Here is a 22,748-nt window from a genome sequence, read left to right as displayed (position 1 = left end):
TACATTTTATAATTAGCCAATTATGCCTTAGGGTTTCTTCTAGAAACTTTAGCAGAGTCAGCACATATCTCTGGATGGTCTCCTGGAACTTGAGAGGAAAAGCTTTCCTGGAGAAGTAAAATCAACCCAGGTAGAAGATGGGTAATTGTTAATTAGGATAATAGTCTTACTTCTTTAACTTACAGAAATGTATGACTGCTAGGCATATCAAGTGCAAAAGCTCATTACTGATGGAAAAGTCTGCATAAACATTGCTATGTAGAAACCTTGCATAAAAATAGGGCTTTTCAACATCTGCAAAGATCTGCACTTTCTGAAAGAGTGAGCATATATCGAATGTTATCAAGCAAGCTATTTGTTAAAATTCACCATGAGACAAATAATAAATAGGAAAGACACAAATTCGTTAATGTGGAGTAAAAAACAGAGCAGGTGGCATCTTCCTGTGCTCCAGGCATGTAGCACTGGTGACATTTTCCAACAAAGTAGAAGACTCAGGAAGGATCAAAGGCATCATAGCTCATTTTCCCTTAATTTTAATTGTGAATGAGTGGTTTGAATTTCCATCCTGTGCAGTGGCAGGAACGGGCAGAAAACAGAAATGACTGAGAAAAAAATGTCATTTTTAATATAAAAATATTCAATCTACTTTGCAGTAAGAATTTGGCAAATCTTGGTGCATTTTTAATTGTGACTGCCTGTTTGAATAGCTGTGTGTCCTCTGTAACTGAAAAGATAACCAAGGACTGAAATCTTTCAGTTTGGATGGCTTTCAGCAGAAGCAAAGCTACTTATAGGACTGGGGCTTTAAAAAGAATCCTTTCCATTGATTATTGAAAAGTGCAGTACCTAAGACAGGAGGAGATGAAGGAGGGAGGGGGGAAAGGGAGGGAAGAGGCACAGAGAGGGAGAGAGGAAAGGACATTGCCCATGGTCTTACCAGATGAACAAGATTGGTAGCTCTTACTACCCCTACATCTGCTTACGATAGGGACCAAATATAATTTCAGAAATGTTCATAAGTTTAAGAATGCTTTACAGAACAGATTTTGGTCTGGGTCTTCAAAAGTATCTGGACATCTCTCTGTCAGTTAGGAATCTGTCTCACTTATTTTAATGTGAATTTGAGTCCTCTAGTGGCTTCTAGTCACTTAACCACTCTTTATTTTCCTAGAAATTATATTTCCATAAAACATTATCTTGTGCTATTGATTTTCACTCAAGTCTGATTCCAAAAGTCATAACTCAGAGTTTGTATTTCTGTGAATTCATCCATATGAATTCATTTCACATGATGACATTTGAATTTAAGTTCAGAAGCAAATCGCACTCAAAATGTCCTTTATAAAAATGGCAGCTCCTACTTAGCTGCTCTGTTCTCCACATGAATTCAAGACAAACTTACTTTATTGGCTGATCTCCTGATTCTGCAAGAACACACTGTTGTAATTGTAACTGCACTAATAATCTCAATGAAGTACTGAAGGAGGTGGCAAAATCCTCATTACAGTCATTTGGTGTATTCACTTGCTTCAGGTTTTTGATACTTTTCATCCCCACTGACACTCCAAAGTACTGATGCAACTCCAGATTTCTCTCCCAGCTTGCATGGTTTTTTTAATGAAATTGCTAATTGAGATGCAGGCACAAAAATCTTGTAGTTTAGATTCTGTCTAAATTGTCAGTTACATTTGAAAGGTCAGGTTCTCAGTTGAGTATGTGTGCATACACATATATCTTAAACTGATCATATGTGAATGTATTAAGGAAAAGTAAATGGAGCTCCTAGATGCCTTAGTGCAGAGTATCCTCATAAGAAAAATAAATTCTCTTGTAAGCAAGAGACCAGAGTAACCTCAAGTTCCTCTGAAACACTCTTTATTGCAGTCTTTGGGCTTTTTATGCAACCTTAGTCAAGGTCTGCCACCTCGGTTCATCACAATGGTTACATAAGCCTTTATTACAAAGACCCTCATTTTTAGTAGAGTAAAATGTATTACCTGGATCTATAGTATTATCTGTGTTTCTCTGACTTCGGCTTGCGAGGCCCATGGTTACATTTGCTGCTCCTTTTTTTGCTGGGGCTGGTTTCTTTATAACCGGTTTCACCTGCTTCTGAAGTTTGGTGATGTTGTTCATTGCATTTGCCACCGTTATGTCAACACGCTGGGTTAAATTTGCCAAGATGGTTCCTGCTTTTATTTCAAGCACAGATTCCATGAGCTCTTTGAGGCCTCTCTGCATCAGGGGGATATCTGGCTGAGCAAGTTTAACTAGCAGAGGTATACTTGCATTCACTTTTTGGATGCTGTTGTTGGTATCCTGACACAGCCCCCAGGCCTCATGAGCAGTCTTGTTCAGGAATGGAATGGTGTTTGAGAAGCGGATCGACTTGGCTTCCAGGGCCTTGATCCTGGAACTCAGCGTCTGGAGCTGAAGTGAGACCACTAGTTCTTTCTCTGTCGAGGCAGCTTTGGTTTTTTTCAGTGGGACACAGTTGTTTGCCAAAAGCTTGGAAATTTTTGACTCCACATTCAGAAGGCGAACCTCATGGTCCCTTGATTCCTCCACAGAGTCAAATAGTTTTTCTTTCAGGTGGCTGATATCTTGTTGTTGATTGTCCACTTTTGACAATGTATCATTTAAAAGATAGAAAACTCTTCTGAAATTGTGGAGGATACTTTTGTCAGACTCCTCATATGAAAGATCAGAAAGGGGTGGCGCTACTTGTGAAGTGAACTCATACTTCTTACCAAGGAGCAGTGTCTGGAGGGATTCATTCAACTGTTGGAATTGGGGAATGAAAGCCAGGAGGCTGTCCAGTTTCTCAGCTCTGCCACAGCAGACTTCAGTCTCATTTCTTAGAGCACGTAGCATATCTTTCAGTACATAGTTATCTTGAATAGAATCAATAGCACTGTTTATTACTATCATGGTCTTGTTTAACCCATCTTCTAGTTCCATAGAGCATTCATTAACACGACTCTCGAACAGTTCCTGATAAGCTTGAGATTCATTTTTAAGTCCTTCTTGAGTTTTGGAAAGCTCCTTAATTGCAGAACTCATTCTGTTAATGACAGTAGTGAGGTTTTCAAGCTTCTCACTGATTTCTTCAGTTTTGATTTGTTGCTCATGCTCTGAAGTCAGACTAAAAGGAACCCCTTGTTCAATCAAGGGTTGCAGGATCTCCATATCATAGCACAAATCATTAATTTGCTCATTCATTTTGTCCATCTTATTGTCCAATGGAAGAACCAGGTCAGAGAGACTTTTGTTTAGGACAAGCACATTTTCTTGAGCTGCTGCCAGCTGTGTTTGGAAATACCTTCTGCTCTCTGACAACATGTCATCACAGACTGCCAAAACAGACTGCCTCTGAATTTCCAGTGCAACACTGAGATTGCTGATCTTGCTGTCTTGGACCCTTAGGTCATCATAGATCTGCAGCACCATCATGCCTTGTTTCTTTACTTTCTCATGCAATGTGAACATGTACTCTGTAACATTGTACTCCTTGACTTTACCTGCTGAAGGGATGTTTTGGCTTGAAGACTGTTCAGCTAATAATAGCTGTTCCTGAGCACCTTTCATTTCAGTAAGAGTCCTATTTAAAGATTCATAATAAATGACACTTCTTGATTGTTGATGCTCCAAGTTATCTTCCAAGGATTTCTGCTTTTCTTGTAAAGCTTTCATAGGCTTGTCACAAGTGAGGGTCATTTCCTCTTTCATCTGCACCATATGACTCTTTAGCTCCAGAATGTCAAGCTTTGTTGGCCCACTGTCTTTCTCCTGAGCAAATTTTTGTTGGGTTTCATTCAGACGCTTGACTAATTCTTTTGTATTTTCAAGATCATCTGACAAACTAGACACAGCCTTGAAAATTTGAGCCGTGTTGTCTTGCATTTCACCTTGAAATGCTTTAAAGTGCTCTTTGACAAGGTCTTTGACTAATTCATTAACGTTTCTGGATTTGAGACCTTTGGGAAAAAAAGGAGAAATATGGAAACAAACCAATTGTGTTAGCAGCATCTAAGATTTTTCTACAATATGAACAAACACAATGCCATACAGAAGTAAAACACACACACCCTTGCCCCAATTTACCCACCCATAGAGCAAAATTTAAAACTGAGGAATGGAGAGGATGGATTATAGTGTTTGAAGACTAATCCCTGCTTCTACTGAAATCAATGGGAGTTTTGCCATTTTGAAAGGGCACTCAGACTCTGCACATGGTATCAACTTTGATATCCTAGCTGTGCTGTTTCTGAGCACTGAAATTAGGAGATCTGTGTACTTTTGTGGCTTGATCATAAGAAAAGGATGTGTCCTTTCTTCACTGGGAAAGTAAGGAAAAAACACCTGCTTTGTCAACATTATGGTCAAGAAATAAAAGCAGGGATTATTACCTTCCTATTATATTGTACATGCTAAGTGAGAATTTATTGAAAATCTAAAGTTAGTAACATGACAACTGCTGCAAAAGGCAGACATTTTAAAGGTACAAATGTTTAGTTAGTCTTGCATACTACAACTCTTTAAACAGCTTCTAGGAATATTGATCCTGAAAAGCACTAGGCAGAGGTGAATGTGTGGGAATTCTGTTTGTATGAATAACATCAAAATATGTCTTCCATGTAGTCTTAGATGGGTTAAGACAGTCATAAAATAGTGTTCATCAAGAGTGCTGCATAACATATTTGAATTAGAACAGTAGTTCTGCTCTGGTGTGAGATTAGAAGGAATTTTTTAATTTGTTCTCCAAAGGTAGACCCTACGTCCAGCTAAAACGCTGAAGCATTCTTTGCACATTTTTTTCTAAACTCTATGTATACTTGCAGCCAGCTTGTGATAGAATGGTTAAACCCTTCAACCTCTACAATGCCTTGATGACCATCAGTTCTCTGATTAAAACTGTATTGATAAAGGCAGAAATTCTCTGTTGCCTTCCCGTATTTTCCTCTCAATTACTTATATAGCCTGCATTTTATTGCTTCATCTCTAAAACAGCAAGGCATGCTCTGAAACCTTATTTGAAAGTACATTCTCAGCAAGAGCAGTAAAATGGCAGGAAATCAGACCCATGAAACCCAATGCAACTTTGGGCTCCAGTAGTGCAAAATGATTCCAAATAAAAATGGTTATGTTCAGCAAGCTAGAGAAAAGCACAGTACTTTTTCTACACAGGAGATCCATTTGAATTGTGCATGTGTTTCCAGCTGGAAACGGAGATGAAGTAGTTGATAATATTTGCTTTTTATGAACTATAAATGAGTCTGTCTTCATTACATCTCATAAAACGGGCAGTGAACACATCTGATCCTTAGGCTAGAAAACTGACACTCGTTCAAGTGGGGTTTTTTTCAAGGCAGGATATAATAGGCAAGTGCAATAAGTTTGCTAGCCTAGAAAAGAGCTACCTCAGAAATATAGCATGAAGTTTCCTAAGTAATAAGCTCAATTACTGTTAACTGTGGGCACAGATGTCACAGCAATTTTTACAAAGTACAAAAACCAACAAGGTGATAATACTGACATTGCCTTTATTATTTTACTTTTCACTATCTGAATGGGAAGTAAATGACTAGACAGATGTATATACATGAATGTGCATATGAACATGCACACTTACGCACAGACCTTTGTCAGTGGACTACGGTGAAGGAAAAACAGTAAGATAAGATACCTGAGAATAAGGACGTCCTGGCAGCTGAGAGGAATAACCAAGATATGAATGTAGAGTAAAATAACTGACATGTAGAGAAACCATTGTAACTGATGATTTGGTCAGGTTACTTTATGATGCTGAAAGATGTTCTGTGCTTTAAGAGATACAATGAGCTGTGAAGAAAAGTTTAATGGCTGTGGAAAGAAACAAGGTTACTCTACACCTTCTGTAAGGAATTAAATTTCTTCATCTCAGCAACAAATCTTGATAACAGACCTGCTGCAAGAGGTCTTCCACGGGACCTATACTGGTCTTTTCTTTCTGTGACAGTCAGGAAACTACCAGCCTCTCTCTCTCCTATTCCTACTCTATTTAGTTGGATCGCAGGTGTTGTATGGAACTCAGCTCTGGTTCTCAGGTGTTCTTTTTATCAAGGGGGTGGAACTTGATAAAACAAACAGCTTTGGGTTTATCTCCCTTACTTGCTGGCTAGGACAACTAGGTACCTGCTAAGCAAGTCCTATTCCAAAGTTCACCAGTGGCTGTGGTAGCACGCTTCTCCACAGAAAGACCCAATTTAAACTTTTGTCATAGGTAACAGTTGTGTATATTCTTAAGCTTGAGCTGAGAATACACGAGCACATTCATGGGTGTAACTCAATTTCTCTGTTGCTCATTTTGAAACCGAAAGGTCCAAACTACCTGTGAACATTAAAGATATCTTGCACTTTTTATGAGATTATGAATTTTAACTCCCTGACTGAAATCCAAATTGTGTCATTAATTTGTGTCAACATATACTCCCTTTACAGTTTCACTTATTTGAAGAATAATGTGCAAAATAAATGTTTGCACGCAGGAAACTGAGTTAAAGTTATATATCCAGCTGTAAATAACATTTCTGACTTGGAAGTGATTAACAGTCCATTGTTGAGTTCATTTTTAAAGGAGTGTACATTTTAATAATGAAGAGGAAAGGAATCTATGAAAAGGTTTGATGTGAAACAAAAGGAGGAAGAAAGAATAGCAAGAAGTAAGCAGAGTTTATTAAAGGGAGAACACCAAATTATTTTCTCTAAGTAAAAAGTAGGAACAATCTCCTGAGTACTGAAAACAATTCAGAAAATGCAGAACAGGTTTCACTAATGAAATTAGAGGAGTATATCAGTTACTCCAGTGAGTGTTGCCCTGTATCAACAGATGACAGGTTTGTGGGACTAAAGTCTATTTACAGATGAAACCAAGAAATAAAGACTTTGTAAACTGTATTGAATCATTTGTTCAGAGAAAAAGACCTCACTCCTACCAAACCCTGATACAAAGCTGGTCAACCATTAGAATTTCTGTGATAAGAAAAAAGGTAATTAATAGATATGAGCAAAGGACCTGGGAACCATTGGAAGAAAATGGAAAAGTAGGGGAAGAAGGAAGAAGTCTGAACAGCATAAAGCAAGTACAAACTTAACTGTGCTTTGAAAGCATGTTGCTTCAGGATGGCAGTGGTAGTGGGGAAAGTTGTGTTTTGCTTCAGGTGAGCCTCTAAGTAATTTTTAGCAAGTCAGATGTGCCTATACTGCACATCTGTACCAAGTTAGAGGACAGCATGGAAACTCCTTCCAGCTCCTGCTCCTTTAGGATGCTCTTTGCCCACTTGGAGTATGACTGACATATTACCTGGACAGAAAATGCAGTTGCCCTCCAACATCACATATACAAGCCAACAGAAACACTAACTTTGTTCTCTCTCCCTTCCTCCCCTCTTTACTTCTGTTTACCTATGTACAAGCCAAGAATAACCTGTATTGGAATGCCCATAATTAGAGTCAAAGAAAGTAGTTGATAGCAGCATTTTCATTAGAGCTACTTGATTAGGGGATAGATTGAGAACACATCAAAAAAGGGCCAGCAACTGGAGATTTCATCTAAGCAGGTATAATAAAGTGCATTGCAGATAAGAACAATAAAGTCTTGAAACACATTTGTAGAAAAGTGTGAAATAATGGGGGGGTGTACTACACAATTAGGACTTGGACCCTTAAATATAGATAAGGAATGGAGAAGCAGGAGCACAGGATGCAACAAAAGACCTCTTGGAATAGCATGGACATGACAGCTAGAATGAGTGGAATATAAAAGAGAATCAAGAGAAAGCAGAAGGGAAATGGGAATTATTCAAAGACAAATTAAATGTACGCCCAAGGGTCAAGAATGCCATCTAGCAATATGTGGAGAGGTGAAAGCAGGTCACTGAGTAAGAGATGGGATAAACGTGATCCAGGGTGCAAGAGAGCCATCTAGCATATGGGACAAGCAACTCAAGAGGCAGAGGACTGAAAATACAAGAAATGGGACAACACTTGCTAAATTCAAGATAGATACAATAGCACTTATTGTTTCATTTAGTTTTATCTCAACGTAAGGAGCTCCAGTTCCCTCATTCTATTTTTAAACCATAGGAAAGTCCTCTGGATTCTGAAGTGTGTAATACAAACAGTTTGGGGAAAATTCCTGAAAAATAAGGAAAAATATTGCACATCAAGGAAATGAAAGCTTCAGTTCCAGTCTGTTTGTTAAGCACCATTTGTAGCTGGGTAGCAAACAGATCTTGCTGTAGGATTCGCAAAGAATGGATGCATAATTCTGCTGGTGAGGGTCTGCCCAACCTCCTGATCCTTGGCCATGTCTTTCTCATCTACCAAACATGAGTACAGAGACGTTTATCAAAGGTAGCCTAATATGATCAGAGGCAAATTATTCAGCAGCATAATTATTCAGCAGCATGTTTGCCATGTTATAAATACCGCTACCACAGCATTCCTTATATGTTTCCCCTGCATATGTGAATTAAGTATGAAAGAATATTACTTAGACCTGGTAGCAAAGCAAGTACTACATCCTTTAGCAGCAGTCAGATAAAAAAAAACAGATAAGAAAATTTGCAGAAGCTTTAAGTAAATGAAAATGTCTTGATAGTGGCTTAACTTACCATGTAGACAATGTAGTACCCAAGAATGTAATTATTTTGTTACTATAAAAGACACCATAACAAACATAGAAATAAACAAATCCTTCTGTTATGAAATGAAACTAAAAAAAAAGAGTTCTCCCTATAAATGTTGAGCAATAGAATAGGACAGTCTATGAATGTTTTTAGCATTTATTTTTTTCTGGCACCTTTAACTGGGTGAGTGATTGCATTAATTTATTTTTCTTGCCTTTTAGAAAAGACTGGAAGTCTTTGCCCTTATCTTCATTGATTTTGCCTTCCAGAGAAGAAAGCACCTTGCTCACATCATTCATCGCAGCAGCAATGCTGTCAACCTTCTTCTGTAGAAAAGTCAGTTTCATCTCCTGGCTGCTAATCTTCTCATTCATTTTTTGTGTAAGTGCTTGGTCAGCCAAAAAAATGAGAAGAAAAAAAAAAGTAGTGTTAAAACATTGGTGGGGTAGGGAAGAAAGTATAATTGACTTGAGAGACATTAGCTGGAAGTGGGGTGAAAAGTTTCTGAATTTTTAGTCTTGAGTGAATCATCCTGATTTTTGTCATGTATCATGTGTTGGTGACATTCAGCAGCACAGCAATAACTAATTACTGAAGCATCTGTATCCATTATAAAGTATTTATAATTCTACAAGAGTATTTTGAACGGTTAGCATATTTTAATCAGCATAATGCCATTCTTTCTCTACCTAGCACCCTACAGGGTATTCAGTTAACTCTCATTTAGTCTATCTCGTTTAACACAATCACAAAAGCACTGATTTTTACTTACCATTCATAACATAACTTCATGAATTTGCAAGGATGTGTCTGAAGGAATACATCATCTTTGCAGTGTTGGGGTGAAAATAAAGACTTGTTCAACACAGCAGCAAGGCAGAAAAACAGCTAATACATAAATTACTTTGGAATAATCATTAGTCTGCCACTAAAAAAAAGACGCGCAACTTGTGAAGGCAAGTTTATTTTAAAATCTGCCCAAATTGTTCCTGACATGTCTAGTCTCTCCAGGTGTAAAAAGGCCTAACTGGATGCTTTTAAGATAGGTAGTGGTGAAGAAGGCCGTGGTCTTGCAAATTAAGACTCCACATGACTTCAGCTAGCCATCTGAGTTTCACATCTGACAGGAATGAAACTTAGTCTGGCATTTTCAGAAGATGCTGATAAAATTAAATGTTTTAATTCCTGCAAGCAAAGCTACAAAATCTCTTCAGTTCCTTCAACAATTTGGCCCAAATAGCCTACCTTAGACACAGGATATGTTGCCCTACATGATCCAGGCCATACTATGACTTAATAAACTGCTATGCAAGAGATTATTTAGCATCACATACAAACATTTATTAGTGTAAATTTACAGTATTGCTATTGATCTTACGTCACTTCTTATTATGGCATCGGTGTCTATTCCCATGGCAGTAAACAGTTATAATCAGAAATCACGTGGAAGCACAGGGGCCTAAAGACTACAACAAAAAAGGTCAAGTTATGTGTAAAAGGGCATATTCTTCTGACTAGTCTTTTATTCTTCAAAACACTACTATGTAAAAAGTAAATGTATCATATCTAACTCGATAGTCTTTGGGAAAACCCAGAAAATTCACTAAATGCACCAAGTCAGTGCAGATGAAGCATGTCAACACCCATGAAAATGTGCTCCTGTAGAGGCATGTTGGTTGTAAAATTCATACTTGGTAGACCCCAGTAAATAAGGCTGGCTGGTATACGTTAGGATGTTAGCTTCTCCAGCTGTTTACTTTGCCCATGGTGTCTACATACACAGATACAAAGTTGTGTTTATAACTAACTCAACCACCTAGTTTAGATTCTGGCAATTCTCCACAACAGCACTGTGGAGACAAGACACTGATGGATCTTCTTTGTCTGAATACTCTTCATCATAACACTGCTCTGTGACAGACAGGTCTAGATACTAACAATTCAACCAGGAGCAGAAGTATGAGAAAGTGATTTGCATTCATTACCTGATCATGCACAGTCACCCAAACTGATAACTAACCTGCAGGATACAATGCTTTCTTCAGTTCTGTTTCTGTCAGTTCTTACTGAAGGGGGAAGACAAGCTGCATAGATGAACGTAAAAGTGAGGTTTATAAGTGGCATGGCTGCATAGTGGGAGCTGGACACAGAATCTGGCTTGTAGAGTCCTGGCAGCTGCTGATGGAAAGACAGACCAGGGCAGTCAGTCCTGGCCCCAGGTCATGTTTGCAGGGTTGGCAGCCAGAACAGGTATCTCTCTCCTTCTAAACTGACCCCATTTGATTTAAAAATAACTGAAAAGCAATTAACATGGATCTATGAGATTCCAATTTCAGAGTTATTTTTCAGAGCAGAATTCCTACTAAGAGAAGTGGTATGTTTTAATGCTCTATTGGTCAAGCTCTCTATCACATGGGTCCTGCCTGCTTTACTAAACATCCTCCTCTCTCCAGTACTGGGAAACACTGTTCCTCACACAATATCACCAAGGGGCAACAGGCTTCTCCTAACTGCCATTTGAAAATACCTTTCTATACCTCCATGCCAGATTCAGTCTTTCCCTCTCCCACCTATGCTAATTTTTCTATTTGTCAATTACAATTTAAAGTAAAACACATATATGGACATAAGCACATGTGTACTGTCTCCACAAAATCTGTGGCAATCTGGATTCTGACATCCTGCTCTCCCAGCATGCACGAATAGCCCAGGACCAGAACAGTATATTGACAACAGCAACACACAGAACTGAGAACATAACTTGCCTTATTATTTGGTTCAATAAAACGTTTTCAGATATAGGCCAACTGTGTGAGTGACAATAACACCATGGTGTATAACAGCTGATGATTACACAAAAAGCCAATGTAGACATACTTAACTGAAACATCAACAGTTTCAAAAGAAAAGTGAGGCAGTAAGAAAGTTCAAGCAACATGTCTCCTTTACACTGTCTTTCGCAAGTCCATCTGGCCCCTCATAATGTAAACTACAAGCTCATTTGACAGTATGTAGACAACACTGCCAAATAACGTGCATATAATTTGCCACCCAAAATTTGCCTGATAAATGCAGTCTCACTCACTGCTGGGGAGTATATCACAAGCAGAGAATAATTTTTTTCAAACAACTGCCTTATTCAAGCATATTTCACATATTTCTTTTGTTGTTAAACACAATATGCTGATTGCTTGCAGTCCCCCCGAGTACACAGACTTTCTAAATAATTCTGCATTACCAACATCTCTGTACCCTCAAAGGCATATACACCTTCAGGTGGTACAGATTGGAATATAGCACAGTCTGTCAACTACTTGAGTACCTCTAAATCATAGGTATTTTTTCATGTTTCTTTACAGCAAACACTTAATATTTGAATTCATGGTTAATTTAAATGATCTGATAAACCATGGTTGTTTCTGTTCCCAATTTAGTGAGTGTGCAAACACACCTGGCATGAATAAAGTTCCTTTCCCATAAATACTTATGCAGATAACTACGAAATTAATTTTCTGGAACATTTGTGCTGGTAAACTTTAAATGATACAGATGGTAATGGAAAATAAAGAGAAGTGAGCACACCCAGCAACTCTAGAGACTAAGAGGTGGAGAAGCTTTTCATGCAGCTGTCACCTAAGGCAATTTCTCAGTGTAGATCACTGCTTGATTAAAAGCATTATGGTTACTAACTAGCTCTTACAATGCTGAGGTCTGTACATTAAGTTCCACAACCTTATGGTCTAGGTAGGTTGAAGTAAACACAGTAGTAAGCAAATGAATAGCATAATAAGGAAAAAATCTCAAACATCTGTAGCATACAGCTGTAAACTGTCCCTGTGTTGCTTAGCTATTTGATCATCCTAGATGGAATAGCTTAAAACACTTAAGCTGCCCTTGCTAGAGTTTGAAGCACCATTGTACTGAACTTGAATAAAACAGCAATTTTTATAAGAAAATATATAACAATAATCACGTATTCAGATAATACAATTAACATTACTACATTTTCTTTTATGACCAATGCTGGTCTATACTACTCCTAGATTTGGGGTTTTTTTGGCTGTGTTGCTTTGTTGCTTGGTTGAATTTTTTTCTTTTTTTCTCTTAATTCATCTACTTTACTTATTAATATAATAGTTTAAATATTTCTAGGTAGAATGACTTTTCTCATTTTAGTTTAGTCACAAGACACTCTATAAATGCTAAGCTACTGGTACCTTTAAATTCAGTTTCTTCTGCCTATCTTTGTCAGAGAAGCATACTGCTGAACCATGACTACTAGAAATTCTAAGGGTTCATTCAGGTCCCTTCAGCTGATAGCAATTTTTCTCAAATTGTTTTTGCAGTGATCTTAGTGAACCACATGGTCAGTAATTGGGCTAGAGATGATAGTAATTGTAACAGCTGACCTGGCCCACCAGGGTCCCGAGGAGCTCCTGGTGTCCTCTCACTGACAGTTCTGCTGCTTTCAGCCAGGGTGCTGTGTATAAGTGATTGTTGTTCTTGAGCTAAAAGAGGGAGGAAAAGGAAAGGATGTGTGTGAAACATGGAACATGACAATCAGGATTCCACAACAATTGCTTTCTGTCTCTATTCTGTACCAACTTTACCAAAGCCTAATCATCTGCAGTGATTCTTGTTATCTTCTTGCTCTGTCTATAACAGTGTGGGACCACGCTGATGAAGACAGTGAATGGCTTTATAAATGGCTTCCTGAGATTGGCAGGGGTTGGTGTTAAAACTAAAATGTCAAAACTTGTCCTATAACAAACAGAATTTTGAAATCTCCAGGGCTAAAAATTCTAGAAGAATATTTTAGATCAATATAAAACAGCAGTACAAAGACAATACAGAGCTAGTCAGCTGTCAAATTAATTAGGGGTGGTTTTTATAGCTACAAAATTAGTCAGGTTTGTTGAAAGTGATTTTGGTGGGGTTTTTTTTGACAGATTACACAAATCTTCAGCCATGGAAATCTTCTCACTAAAGGCAATAGTGATATTACATTGTCGCAGCACCTAAAAAATAAGAACAGTTTCAAAACATAATAAAAATACCAACAAATGTCATCCGAGATTCGTGACTGGTATCTACATTTAAAAACTTCACAAAGGTGACAAGTTTGTAAATACTTTCTCTGGTCATGGTAGATGGGATTTTCTGTGTTTGTTTTACATCTCAGCCCAAAGATCCCAAAGAAATTTTCAAAGTTAGACCAACATTATTATCATTTCAATATTACAGTTGGGGAAACAGAGGTCCAGAGAAGTAAAGTGCCTTCACTCACAAAATGTAGGGAACAACTGACAGGATAGCTACGAACTGAACTGAAATTTCCACCTTCCTGACTTACTTCTCTAGCCATTAGGCTTAATGGTGTCATTTTCATTTCATTATTATTTAAAAAAATAAATATGTACAGAGTAGGTTGTAAATTTGCTAGTGTAAATTCCTACCAATTTGTATATGCTTGCTCAGTTCATGAAGCTTTTGAAGTAGATGTTGTTCCAGCTAGAGCACATCTAAGGAATGCCACTTATGTGACACTGATGCCATTTCCAGTCATTAATACAGTACAAGCAGAATAACTTGGGTATGGTGACATTATTTTCTAGTTCAAATATTAAAACCTAGTCTGGCCATAATATGAGTTTCCAAGGAAACAGAACAAAATGCTGAATCAAGAAATTCCCTATGTTTCACCAGCCTCTTAGCAGTATATATGAGGATCAATAGATTACATCTAAGGATAGTATAAGGTGGTTTATGCTCTAAATTGGGGGGGAGTAACAATTAGGACAGGAACTCAAAGACAATTATCATATAGACTGAAAGTTTCATAGAAATTATTGAAGTTGGCTGATAAGAAATACAAAATCCTCAAATAATTATAATTTCAATAGCTTCTGTTACCTTTCTGTGGCATGGTTATTGACAGGAGTTAAATACTTGCATTCAGCCCAATTCATTACACAGGATTTATCAGGTGGTGATGTGATGATATAATCTGTGACAAGGGAGTCAGTTACTTGCCTGTGATAAAGACCAGCTGATCGATGTCCTTTTATTCTTTCATTTACTGATCTTTCTGTTGCTCCAAATGTATTCACTGCCACTGTTAGTGCTATAGACACCAGATTATTTTTTTTTGTTTATACTATCCATCTTACCTTTCATCCTCCCTATTAAATCAATTGCCCCACTCACAGCTTCACATTGTGGAATACCCAAACCCTTACAGTTTTCACTTTTATTAGAGTTTCAAGGATATATATTTATCATTGTGTGCTAGGTTTACTAATGCTCTAAACAGTTCAGATAACTTAATCCCTGTAAGACCCAGGACATAGTATCACTCTGTTGGAGAAAACCTGTAAAGGAGCAAGCCAATAGTGCATTATACTGCTAAAAGCAGCAAGGACTGTAACCAGTGATGCACACACATGAAAAACTCACCCAGAGACAATACCTCATATTCTGCAGTTATTAAATTTCATCATTCTATAGGAAAGGTACTTCTCAGGCAGCATTAGAAATTCAGGGTTTTAATTTATAAAAAAAAAAATTCAGAAGAGCCACTGGCAATATAGCTTCTTCTACATCATTCTTCCAGTGTGGCTCAGTCCTTTTCCAAAGGAATCACTCTGACACATCATATGGTGATTATGTCTTATGTGCTCCTTGGTCCCACTGCTGAGATTCCCCATCCTAGATGCTGAATAGAAGCACACATGATGGGAGCACTAGACTGAAACTCTAATACATACACCCTTTAGGGTAGAAATAGCCATCAAATGACTCTCATTTGAGACCTTTTAAAAATTGTATATGCTATGCTCAGTTTAAGCTAAAAAGTTAAAACATAAAATAAAATTTAGACTGCTAGACCCATCTTATAGGTGCTATTTACAGTAACAAAGCAACACTACCAAAAAAAGCAGTAATTCAAAATGCTGCGCAATGAGTTCTTCCAGTTCCTCCAGGAGCTTCAGGGTTGTCAGCACTTCTGAATATCAGGTAACGCACATAGGAATTTAACACTAGGCTCCTATCATTGAATATATTGGCCTAGATGTATAATTTATTGTCCCATGTATTTTTAAACATAGCATGCAAAATGATTTCAGGGAATATTAAAAATATGGAAATTGGATCTTTTTCTTTCAATATATTTTTGATGAAGCAGGAATGGCCGAAGGGGAGTCCCTGCGGGGAGTTTGGTAGTTTCCTGCCATTCCCTGCATTTCAAGGTGAATTGCTACCTTTTGTGTCTGCAGCTCACCCCACGCATAGGCTAGCACTCGCTCCTGTGTGGAACATTTTACAGCCATCTGCTGGAGAAATGACATCGCTACCATGCGAGAGAATTCAGTGCTAACAATGGCTATGGCATTGTCAGCAACTCTGAGAACCAGCTGTTTGCTCTAACCCACAGCCAGGGCAGATGGAAATGAACTCATATATACATTAAGTCACCTCAGCTCACTCCATAGCAAAACTGAATTCAAACGGCATGATCTATATTTGAAGATGCATCTTCCAGTTCTTGAAATCATTTTTGACACATAATACAGTGTTCAGGGACCATATGTACATGAGCAAACTGGGATTTCTTCCCCCCGGACATTACTAGGAGCACATGGTTTTCTCCAGCTTAAGGGTGAAAAATTAAAATTAAGCAGTGTTTAACAAAAATGATGTCATGAACTTTGTGACTCAGAACTTACAAGTCCTTTCATTTTAGCCATTTTGCTCCCAGTTAAGCATTTGATATTCCCAAATCAAAATAATGATGTTCTATTTGTTGAGTTGTCCATATTGCACTCTTTCATGAGAGCTGGAAGAAATGTCTACATTTTTCTCTTCTTAAAAAGTTTGTTGTAAAATTGCATTGTCCATGCTGGACTAGGATCCAGGTCTTATCCATTTTGGTCATGTGTTGCCACATGGGAGGTAAAATTAGAAATAGTGATTTAAACACATCTCTTCCCAGAGGCTCTTCTGTCTTACTCACTACTACATTACCTTGAGAAGCATCTATAACCAAGCAGTTACAATGAGGCTACCAAATATGGTTTACAGATGTCTGGTAATAACTATCAGATGGTGACAAGTGTTTCCTCCTTCCTAGACTATCAGACTGAAATAGTTACGTATGATTTCACTTGGTTTGAGAGAGAAGCTAAACCAGAAGGCGTTTTGAATTAGCATTTGCTACAAGCAGCCTACATCACACTAACAGTGCCTTCCCAGGATCTATAACATATTGTCAGAATACCCCTGTTCGCTTGGCACAGAAACCCTTCTATAACAGCTCCGTTGTTGAGGAGATCAAGCACAGAGAGGCCAAGCAGATGGCTCAGTGACTCTGGAGAGACTCAGTCAGAGTTTACAATGTCTCTCCCTCACAGTTTCAGAAAGGGAGTGCCTGAGACAAGGCTGTTGGGCTCCCAACTGTTCAAGTTCATTAGCTGACATCCCTTCATGGGAATTGAATAATACAGGCAGGGCTTGTGCTGGTGGTCTGCTCCTCGTGGGAGGCAGGATTCCAGAAGCAGGGAAGAAGAGCCTTTCTGACATAAAACCTTTCATCCCAGTCTCTTTAAGCACTTCTACAAGCATTAATTAATTAAATATCCCAGTGCCCCTGTGAGATAAGTGTCATCTCAATTTTCTAGATGGGTAAACTTGGGTATGCAGATTATAAGTGGCTTCCCCAAGTTATTCAGCAAGCCAGAAGAGGTTTGAAAATAGAACCCAGGAGATGTAATTTCAAACCCATTCCTGTAACACTTGACAACATTTTCCTTTATTCTTATCTTTACACAGATACCACTACAAATTGAGTTATACAGCTTTTTTTCCTGGTCAATGCTTCCCTGTTGTTTTGATGCCATTTTAAATTTTATCAACTGTAGCCTCCGCCTTCAATAAGCATTTTCTAATCTATTTTTGCTAACGTTTGCATTTTTAAAAAGCAAACCTTTAAAACGTCTGATCCGTGCCCACTGGACAGCCTTGCTGACTGTATCCCATGTTAATATGTGACTCCATGCTCAGCTGCACAGAAGAGAATCCTGTGCCTGCTGAGGTTCTGGCTTTTCAGCATTGAAATTTCCCTCCTGAATGTGAATAACAGTGATTTCTCTTCATTCCTCTACATCAATTTTTAATCACAGCCTCTACTTCACCACTGCTGATTGAATTCACCACCACATCTAATGGCCTTTCTTGTAATATTCATTCATTTAAAATATGTATGCTGATGCCATATCTTATTTTTAAAGGGCTGCTTGTTTAAGGCCATCAGCAAAGAAATAGCTATTATACAGATGTTAAACTACAGTACATTGCCATATGTTTGATCACCAAGGCAGAGGTAAAACACTCTATTCTGTCAAAAATGGGCACAATTATACAGGGATCATGAGTAATACCTAGTAAAATTCAGTCACCGTTGAAATGAATGACAAAAGTCTTACTCAATTCAGAGGAAAACAAAGTTGATACATTATTTTATCATGTCTAAAATGTATTCTTAGAGCCTGAAACTGAAAACCAAGAGAGTCACAGTGCTGTAGATGAATTTTACAGCAAGTATTCAATAGAGGACCTGGATTTAATATCCCCAGCACTGCAATACTCAATAACTAAAAGGTCAAAAGTAGAGACGCACTGAATGCAAACTCCGTATTTTAGCAAAATGGAATAAGGCTGAAGATTTTATGAGTTTTAGACTGGAAGAGAGGAAAGGACATTCTGCTTAGCTACTCTGGAAATTCATGTGTGGGGAAGAGTCAACATCCCAAAGCATTTTAGTTTACTGTGCATTTTTCCTGGTTTTAAATTAACAGGAAGAACTGCATTGATTTTCAGCAGAGCCATTTGCTCACAAATCAGGTTCTACTGTTTTCTTTTGCTGAAGTGAATAGTTTCAAATCCTTACAACTCTACTCACCTTTGGGTTGGCAGTTTTGCCCACTGTACCCAGGACAGCACTTCCACTCCAGTGATGTTAGTATTTTATGTTTGATTCTGTAGGCTTGGTGTGTTGCTGTCTGGGACCTGCAAAACAAGAACATTTTAAACCTATTTTAGGTGACCCAACAGGAGTTGTAAGATACCTGTATAACTACATTACATTATCTTACATGTCAAATGTATCTTTTAATTAACTGCTTGAAACTGAAAGTGAAGCCTAACTAGGGTTTGGTGTTTCAGTAGCAATCATAGTTTTAATATTGCAGCCTTCAGATCACCTGCATGGATTTTAAAGGGACCTGATGTCTAGTGCTGTCAGACTTATTCCCTGAGTATCTTATTCAGGAGCCAAATACTGCCAACTTTTATGGAAGTTATTACAATTAATATCTACTAAACTGGAGAGAGTGAGCCAAAAATACAATTGCAATTATAATGTTTTCTCTGAAATCAGTGAAAAAAAGGGTTCACAATGAATTTATGCCACATCAGTTCATATTTAGTGCACACTGGAAGCCTTCTATTCTGATTACTTGAAAGAAGATTATACAAACATTAATCCGATGAAGCATGAAAATTTCCATTCTGGACATCGCTGTAAGGAGGGTATGGCTATGTAATTGTGATGCCTCAGTTATTACTCTTATAGTATGCAACTGCAGAGGCAGCAGCAATTTTGTTTCTGTGTCCAACACCTTCTGCATGTCCTGGCTACCCCATCACTTCCTTTAGCTTTCTTAACTTCACAGAGAAGTCAGTTTAGAATAAACACGCTGCAGCAGGGCATACAGAAGAAACTAACTACAGCAAGTCTACTTGCCTCTTAATATGTTAAATACAGAGTTTGACTAAAAAGAGTATCACACAGTTCTGCTAGTTGCTAAACACTAACATGAAGAACACCTCAAATCTCAGAAAATACAATGATATAATAGTTACAGAACTGCTTCGGAGACACAATCCCCATCTAAATCATTCCAGAAAGGGGGACAAAACTGAAGGCTGTCAGATCAAAAAATATCCTCCCAATGAATTAGAAGATGCCACCTTGTTTTACACTATAGTTAATCTTGTCACCCCTTCACAAGGGATGTAATATTATATATATTAAAATTCATAGCAGCTGGCAGGAGCTTTGCATATGTCCCCAACCAGCTCTGCCTCAGAGAAATGGCTTTTCAGCAGCAAGAACTCAAAGACTGAGGTGAACTGAAATCAAGAGAGTTCACAGTTATTTTGCTGTATGGATGGTCTTATTTTATGATAAAACTACCTTATTCTGCATTAACATAATCCATTCCTGAAAGCACTCATAAAAATGAAGTGTCCATGAAAGGAGTTAATCAGGAATAGCTATTTCAAAAATAATTCTCCACGTAAACAAGCCTCAAAAATGTATATAGTAGAGACTTATTTACAGGATCAGATCAAGGAGCTACATTTTCCTATAAAAAAAAAAAAAATCAGTCAAAGTTTTTATGAATCTTCTAGATTGCATTAGAAAAAAAACTGGCAACACTTCAACCACAGGGTCCACTCCACAGTTTTACAATACAATCGACTATATTTAAGTCACCAAATCCTAAAGGTACTCTATTCCCTGTTTCACCTCAAAGCTTTAAGCATGTTCTGCCATACCACCTAGAGGACAATTCTCAGAACAGTCAAACTGACTTGTAAGAGGCTTTTGAAATTTTTCAGAGGAAAAATATGTTACAACCTCTATTTTGTTGGTTCATTTTCCAGGTCCATGCATTAGAATCCAATTTCAGTTACTACTGAAATCTAATGTTTGGAGAATAAAATGAGGCACCCAAACCATAAAAAGCAATCTGAGTATGTTTAACAGAGTTATTATTTACAAGTTGTATCCAGGCCAATTACTTTTCTAGGTTCACTGTCTGACCAAAGCTGTGCCAGAAATAAGCACCCAGCAGAGAGATAATGACAAAAATATTTATGCCTCTCAGGGGAACCCTTTTCCTCCAACAAAGCACAAACTTGGAAAACTGCACAGAAGGGATTTTCCTCCCCACTTGTGCTTTAAAACTTTGTACATGTGTACCTTTCCTTTCAGTACTCTGGAAGAGGGGAGCATACAATGGGCTTACCTGAAGACTTCGAACTGATCAGAGGATGCCAGAGTGCAAGCATGCCAAGTCATGAACTTTCATACTTGCTATAGGGACAAGTCATGAGCTTTTTATACTTGCTGTAGGGGTATGTGAAGATGAGACCTGGAAACATGCTGATCTGCTCCCGCCTGTTTTAATTTTCATTTCTGAAGTCATGGTTGTATTAATTATGCAGCTGGTGAGAATTAATGTAATTGCAAGTACTCTTTCTTCCTAGTTCTACACACCTCTGAGCACAGGATCCAATATGCCAAGTGCAAGGCTTCGCTCTGCTTGATGAGAAGGTTTCCAGGTTGTCTACTACCACTGTAGGCAAGAGTCTGGTATGGACATAAGCACACCAGTTTCTGTAAGATACAGAAGGTAGATATAACGAAAAGAACAAATAACATTTTCCACAATATGAAGATATATTACACTTAAATGGGAAAGTTAAACCTGTAATTTAGGGATAGGACTAAGTTATGAAGACTAAGTTTGGTTTCTTGCAGACTGCCATCATAGCCTTGGCCAATTACTTAGTTTTTGTTTTGCTTCAGCTACCCATTAACAACAAAGAAAACAGACAATCATTTCTCCATCTCTACATGTATTTATATTGCAAATCTAAATTTTTCCTTGTAAATGTTTGTGGAACACCAAGTACAAAGCAGCTCTTCTAGACTGCAGTAATGACAGGTCTTAAAATATACCTACATTTCAGACTACAGAAACTGTTTATCCAGAATTCAAAGGATTGTTTAGTAAGGTTTTTAACCACCTGTAACTTTCACTTTATGGATAGACATTTCTACTCTTCCTCCCTTTCCCCAGCAATATTGCAAGTGCACGTAGACTGTGTTTTGCAGTGCACTTTGAGCCACACACAGCAATAACATGCTGTAGCTCCACAATCACCTGTGCCACTGGCTACCCACCTAGAGAAGGAAGTCACACACAAAATGATGAAACTCTTGATCACTACAGCACAGGATGTAGGAGCTGGCAAGGGCAAGGCCAGGGTTTTTTTTGGTTTTTTTAAATAATTCTAAGCAGGTTGCAAAAAACCACAAATTGTTAAATTGGATTTTGAAACCAGGCGACTTGGTAGAATCTACAGTAGAGAACAAAATTAAGTACAAATTATAAACTGAATGATGGTTTGGGACAGATTTGTACAGGGAAATCATGCCTCAGAAATCTAGTGGCATTCTTTGAATCAGAAGCAGGTAGATAAAGGGGGCGTTTTCAGAGGCTTTTGGCAAGGTCACTCACCAAAAGCTATTAGAGGGGGGAAGAAAGCAATCTGTCGCATAGTAAGAGGATAGATCCTGTTACAGATTAATAAGGCATTAAATCAGAGAGGTGAAAGACTAGTTAGCTTTATCCAGAAAGTTTATCAGCAGAATCCCACATGAATCTGTAATAGACACTATGTTCATTAATGAGAGGGAAGTAGGTGAATAGGGAGATGACAGTTATACAGAGCTGTACAAAATCATTTTGTGTAGTAAACCTAAAGCTGATCTTGGACAATTGCAGAAATCTCATGATACTGAATTTCCAAATAATTAAGTGTCAGAAAAGAGTCTTGTAATGCAGAGTCACGCACAAATAAAGACAGCCTTATACAGACAATATGACTACCTAAATTAACTATCATCAGGAAAAATATCTTGGAGCCATTGTGCTTAGCTCTTTGAATATGCCAATTTAGTATTTTGCATTAACTAAACTAGTGAATCAAATTCATGAAATTATTAGGGAAGGACTAGACAACAAACAGAAACCACCACTGTTTCAGTACATCAACTCCTTGTTGCTGCATACGAGTTTATGGTTAGACCACAGTTTGAATACAGAATTCAGGTTCATTCCTACATCCTAAAGAAAGGTGAAAAGAAAGATACAAACAGAAGATGAAGAGCAGGAGGGATGGGAAATCATGGCATTCATTATTCAGTTGGTCTTGTTGTGAGAA

The 22,748-nt window shown here is 37.9% G+C and overlaps 1 protein-coding gene across 1 annotated transcript in view; it reads right to left on the bottom strand.

The window, feature by feature from the left end:
- The window catches only part of MMRN1 (multimerin 1), a 44,741-nt gene that overhangs the window by 6,408 nt on the left and 15,585 nt on the right, over window positions 1–22,748 (bottom strand). Inside the window, exons 2-6 of the mRNA XM_049815099.1 lie at window positions 21,016–21,135; window positions 18,631–18,737; window positions 13,082–13,180; window positions 8,887–9,060; window positions 2,001–3,980 (exon numbers count right to left, since the gene is read on the bottom strand). Of these exons, the coding sequence (XP_049671056.1) occupies window positions 2,001–3,980; window positions 8,887–9,060; window positions 13,082–13,180; window positions 18,631–18,737; window positions 21,016–21,135 (2,480 nt within the window). The remainder of the gene's footprint in view (window positions 1–2,000; window positions 3,981–8,886; window positions 9,061–13,081; window positions 13,181–18,630; window positions 18,738–21,015; window positions 21,136–22,748) is intronic.

The sequence above is a fragment of the Accipiter gentilis genome, chromosome 12, assembly GCF_929443795.1.
Source record: "Accipiter gentilis chromosome 12, bAccGen1.1, whole genome shotgun sequence".
Lineage (NCBI taxonomy): Eukaryota > Metazoa > Chordata > Aves > Accipitriformes > Accipitridae > Astur > Astur gentilis.
Note: the sequence above shows the minus strand (reverse complement) of the source record. Positions and strands in the feature narration are given on the sequence as shown.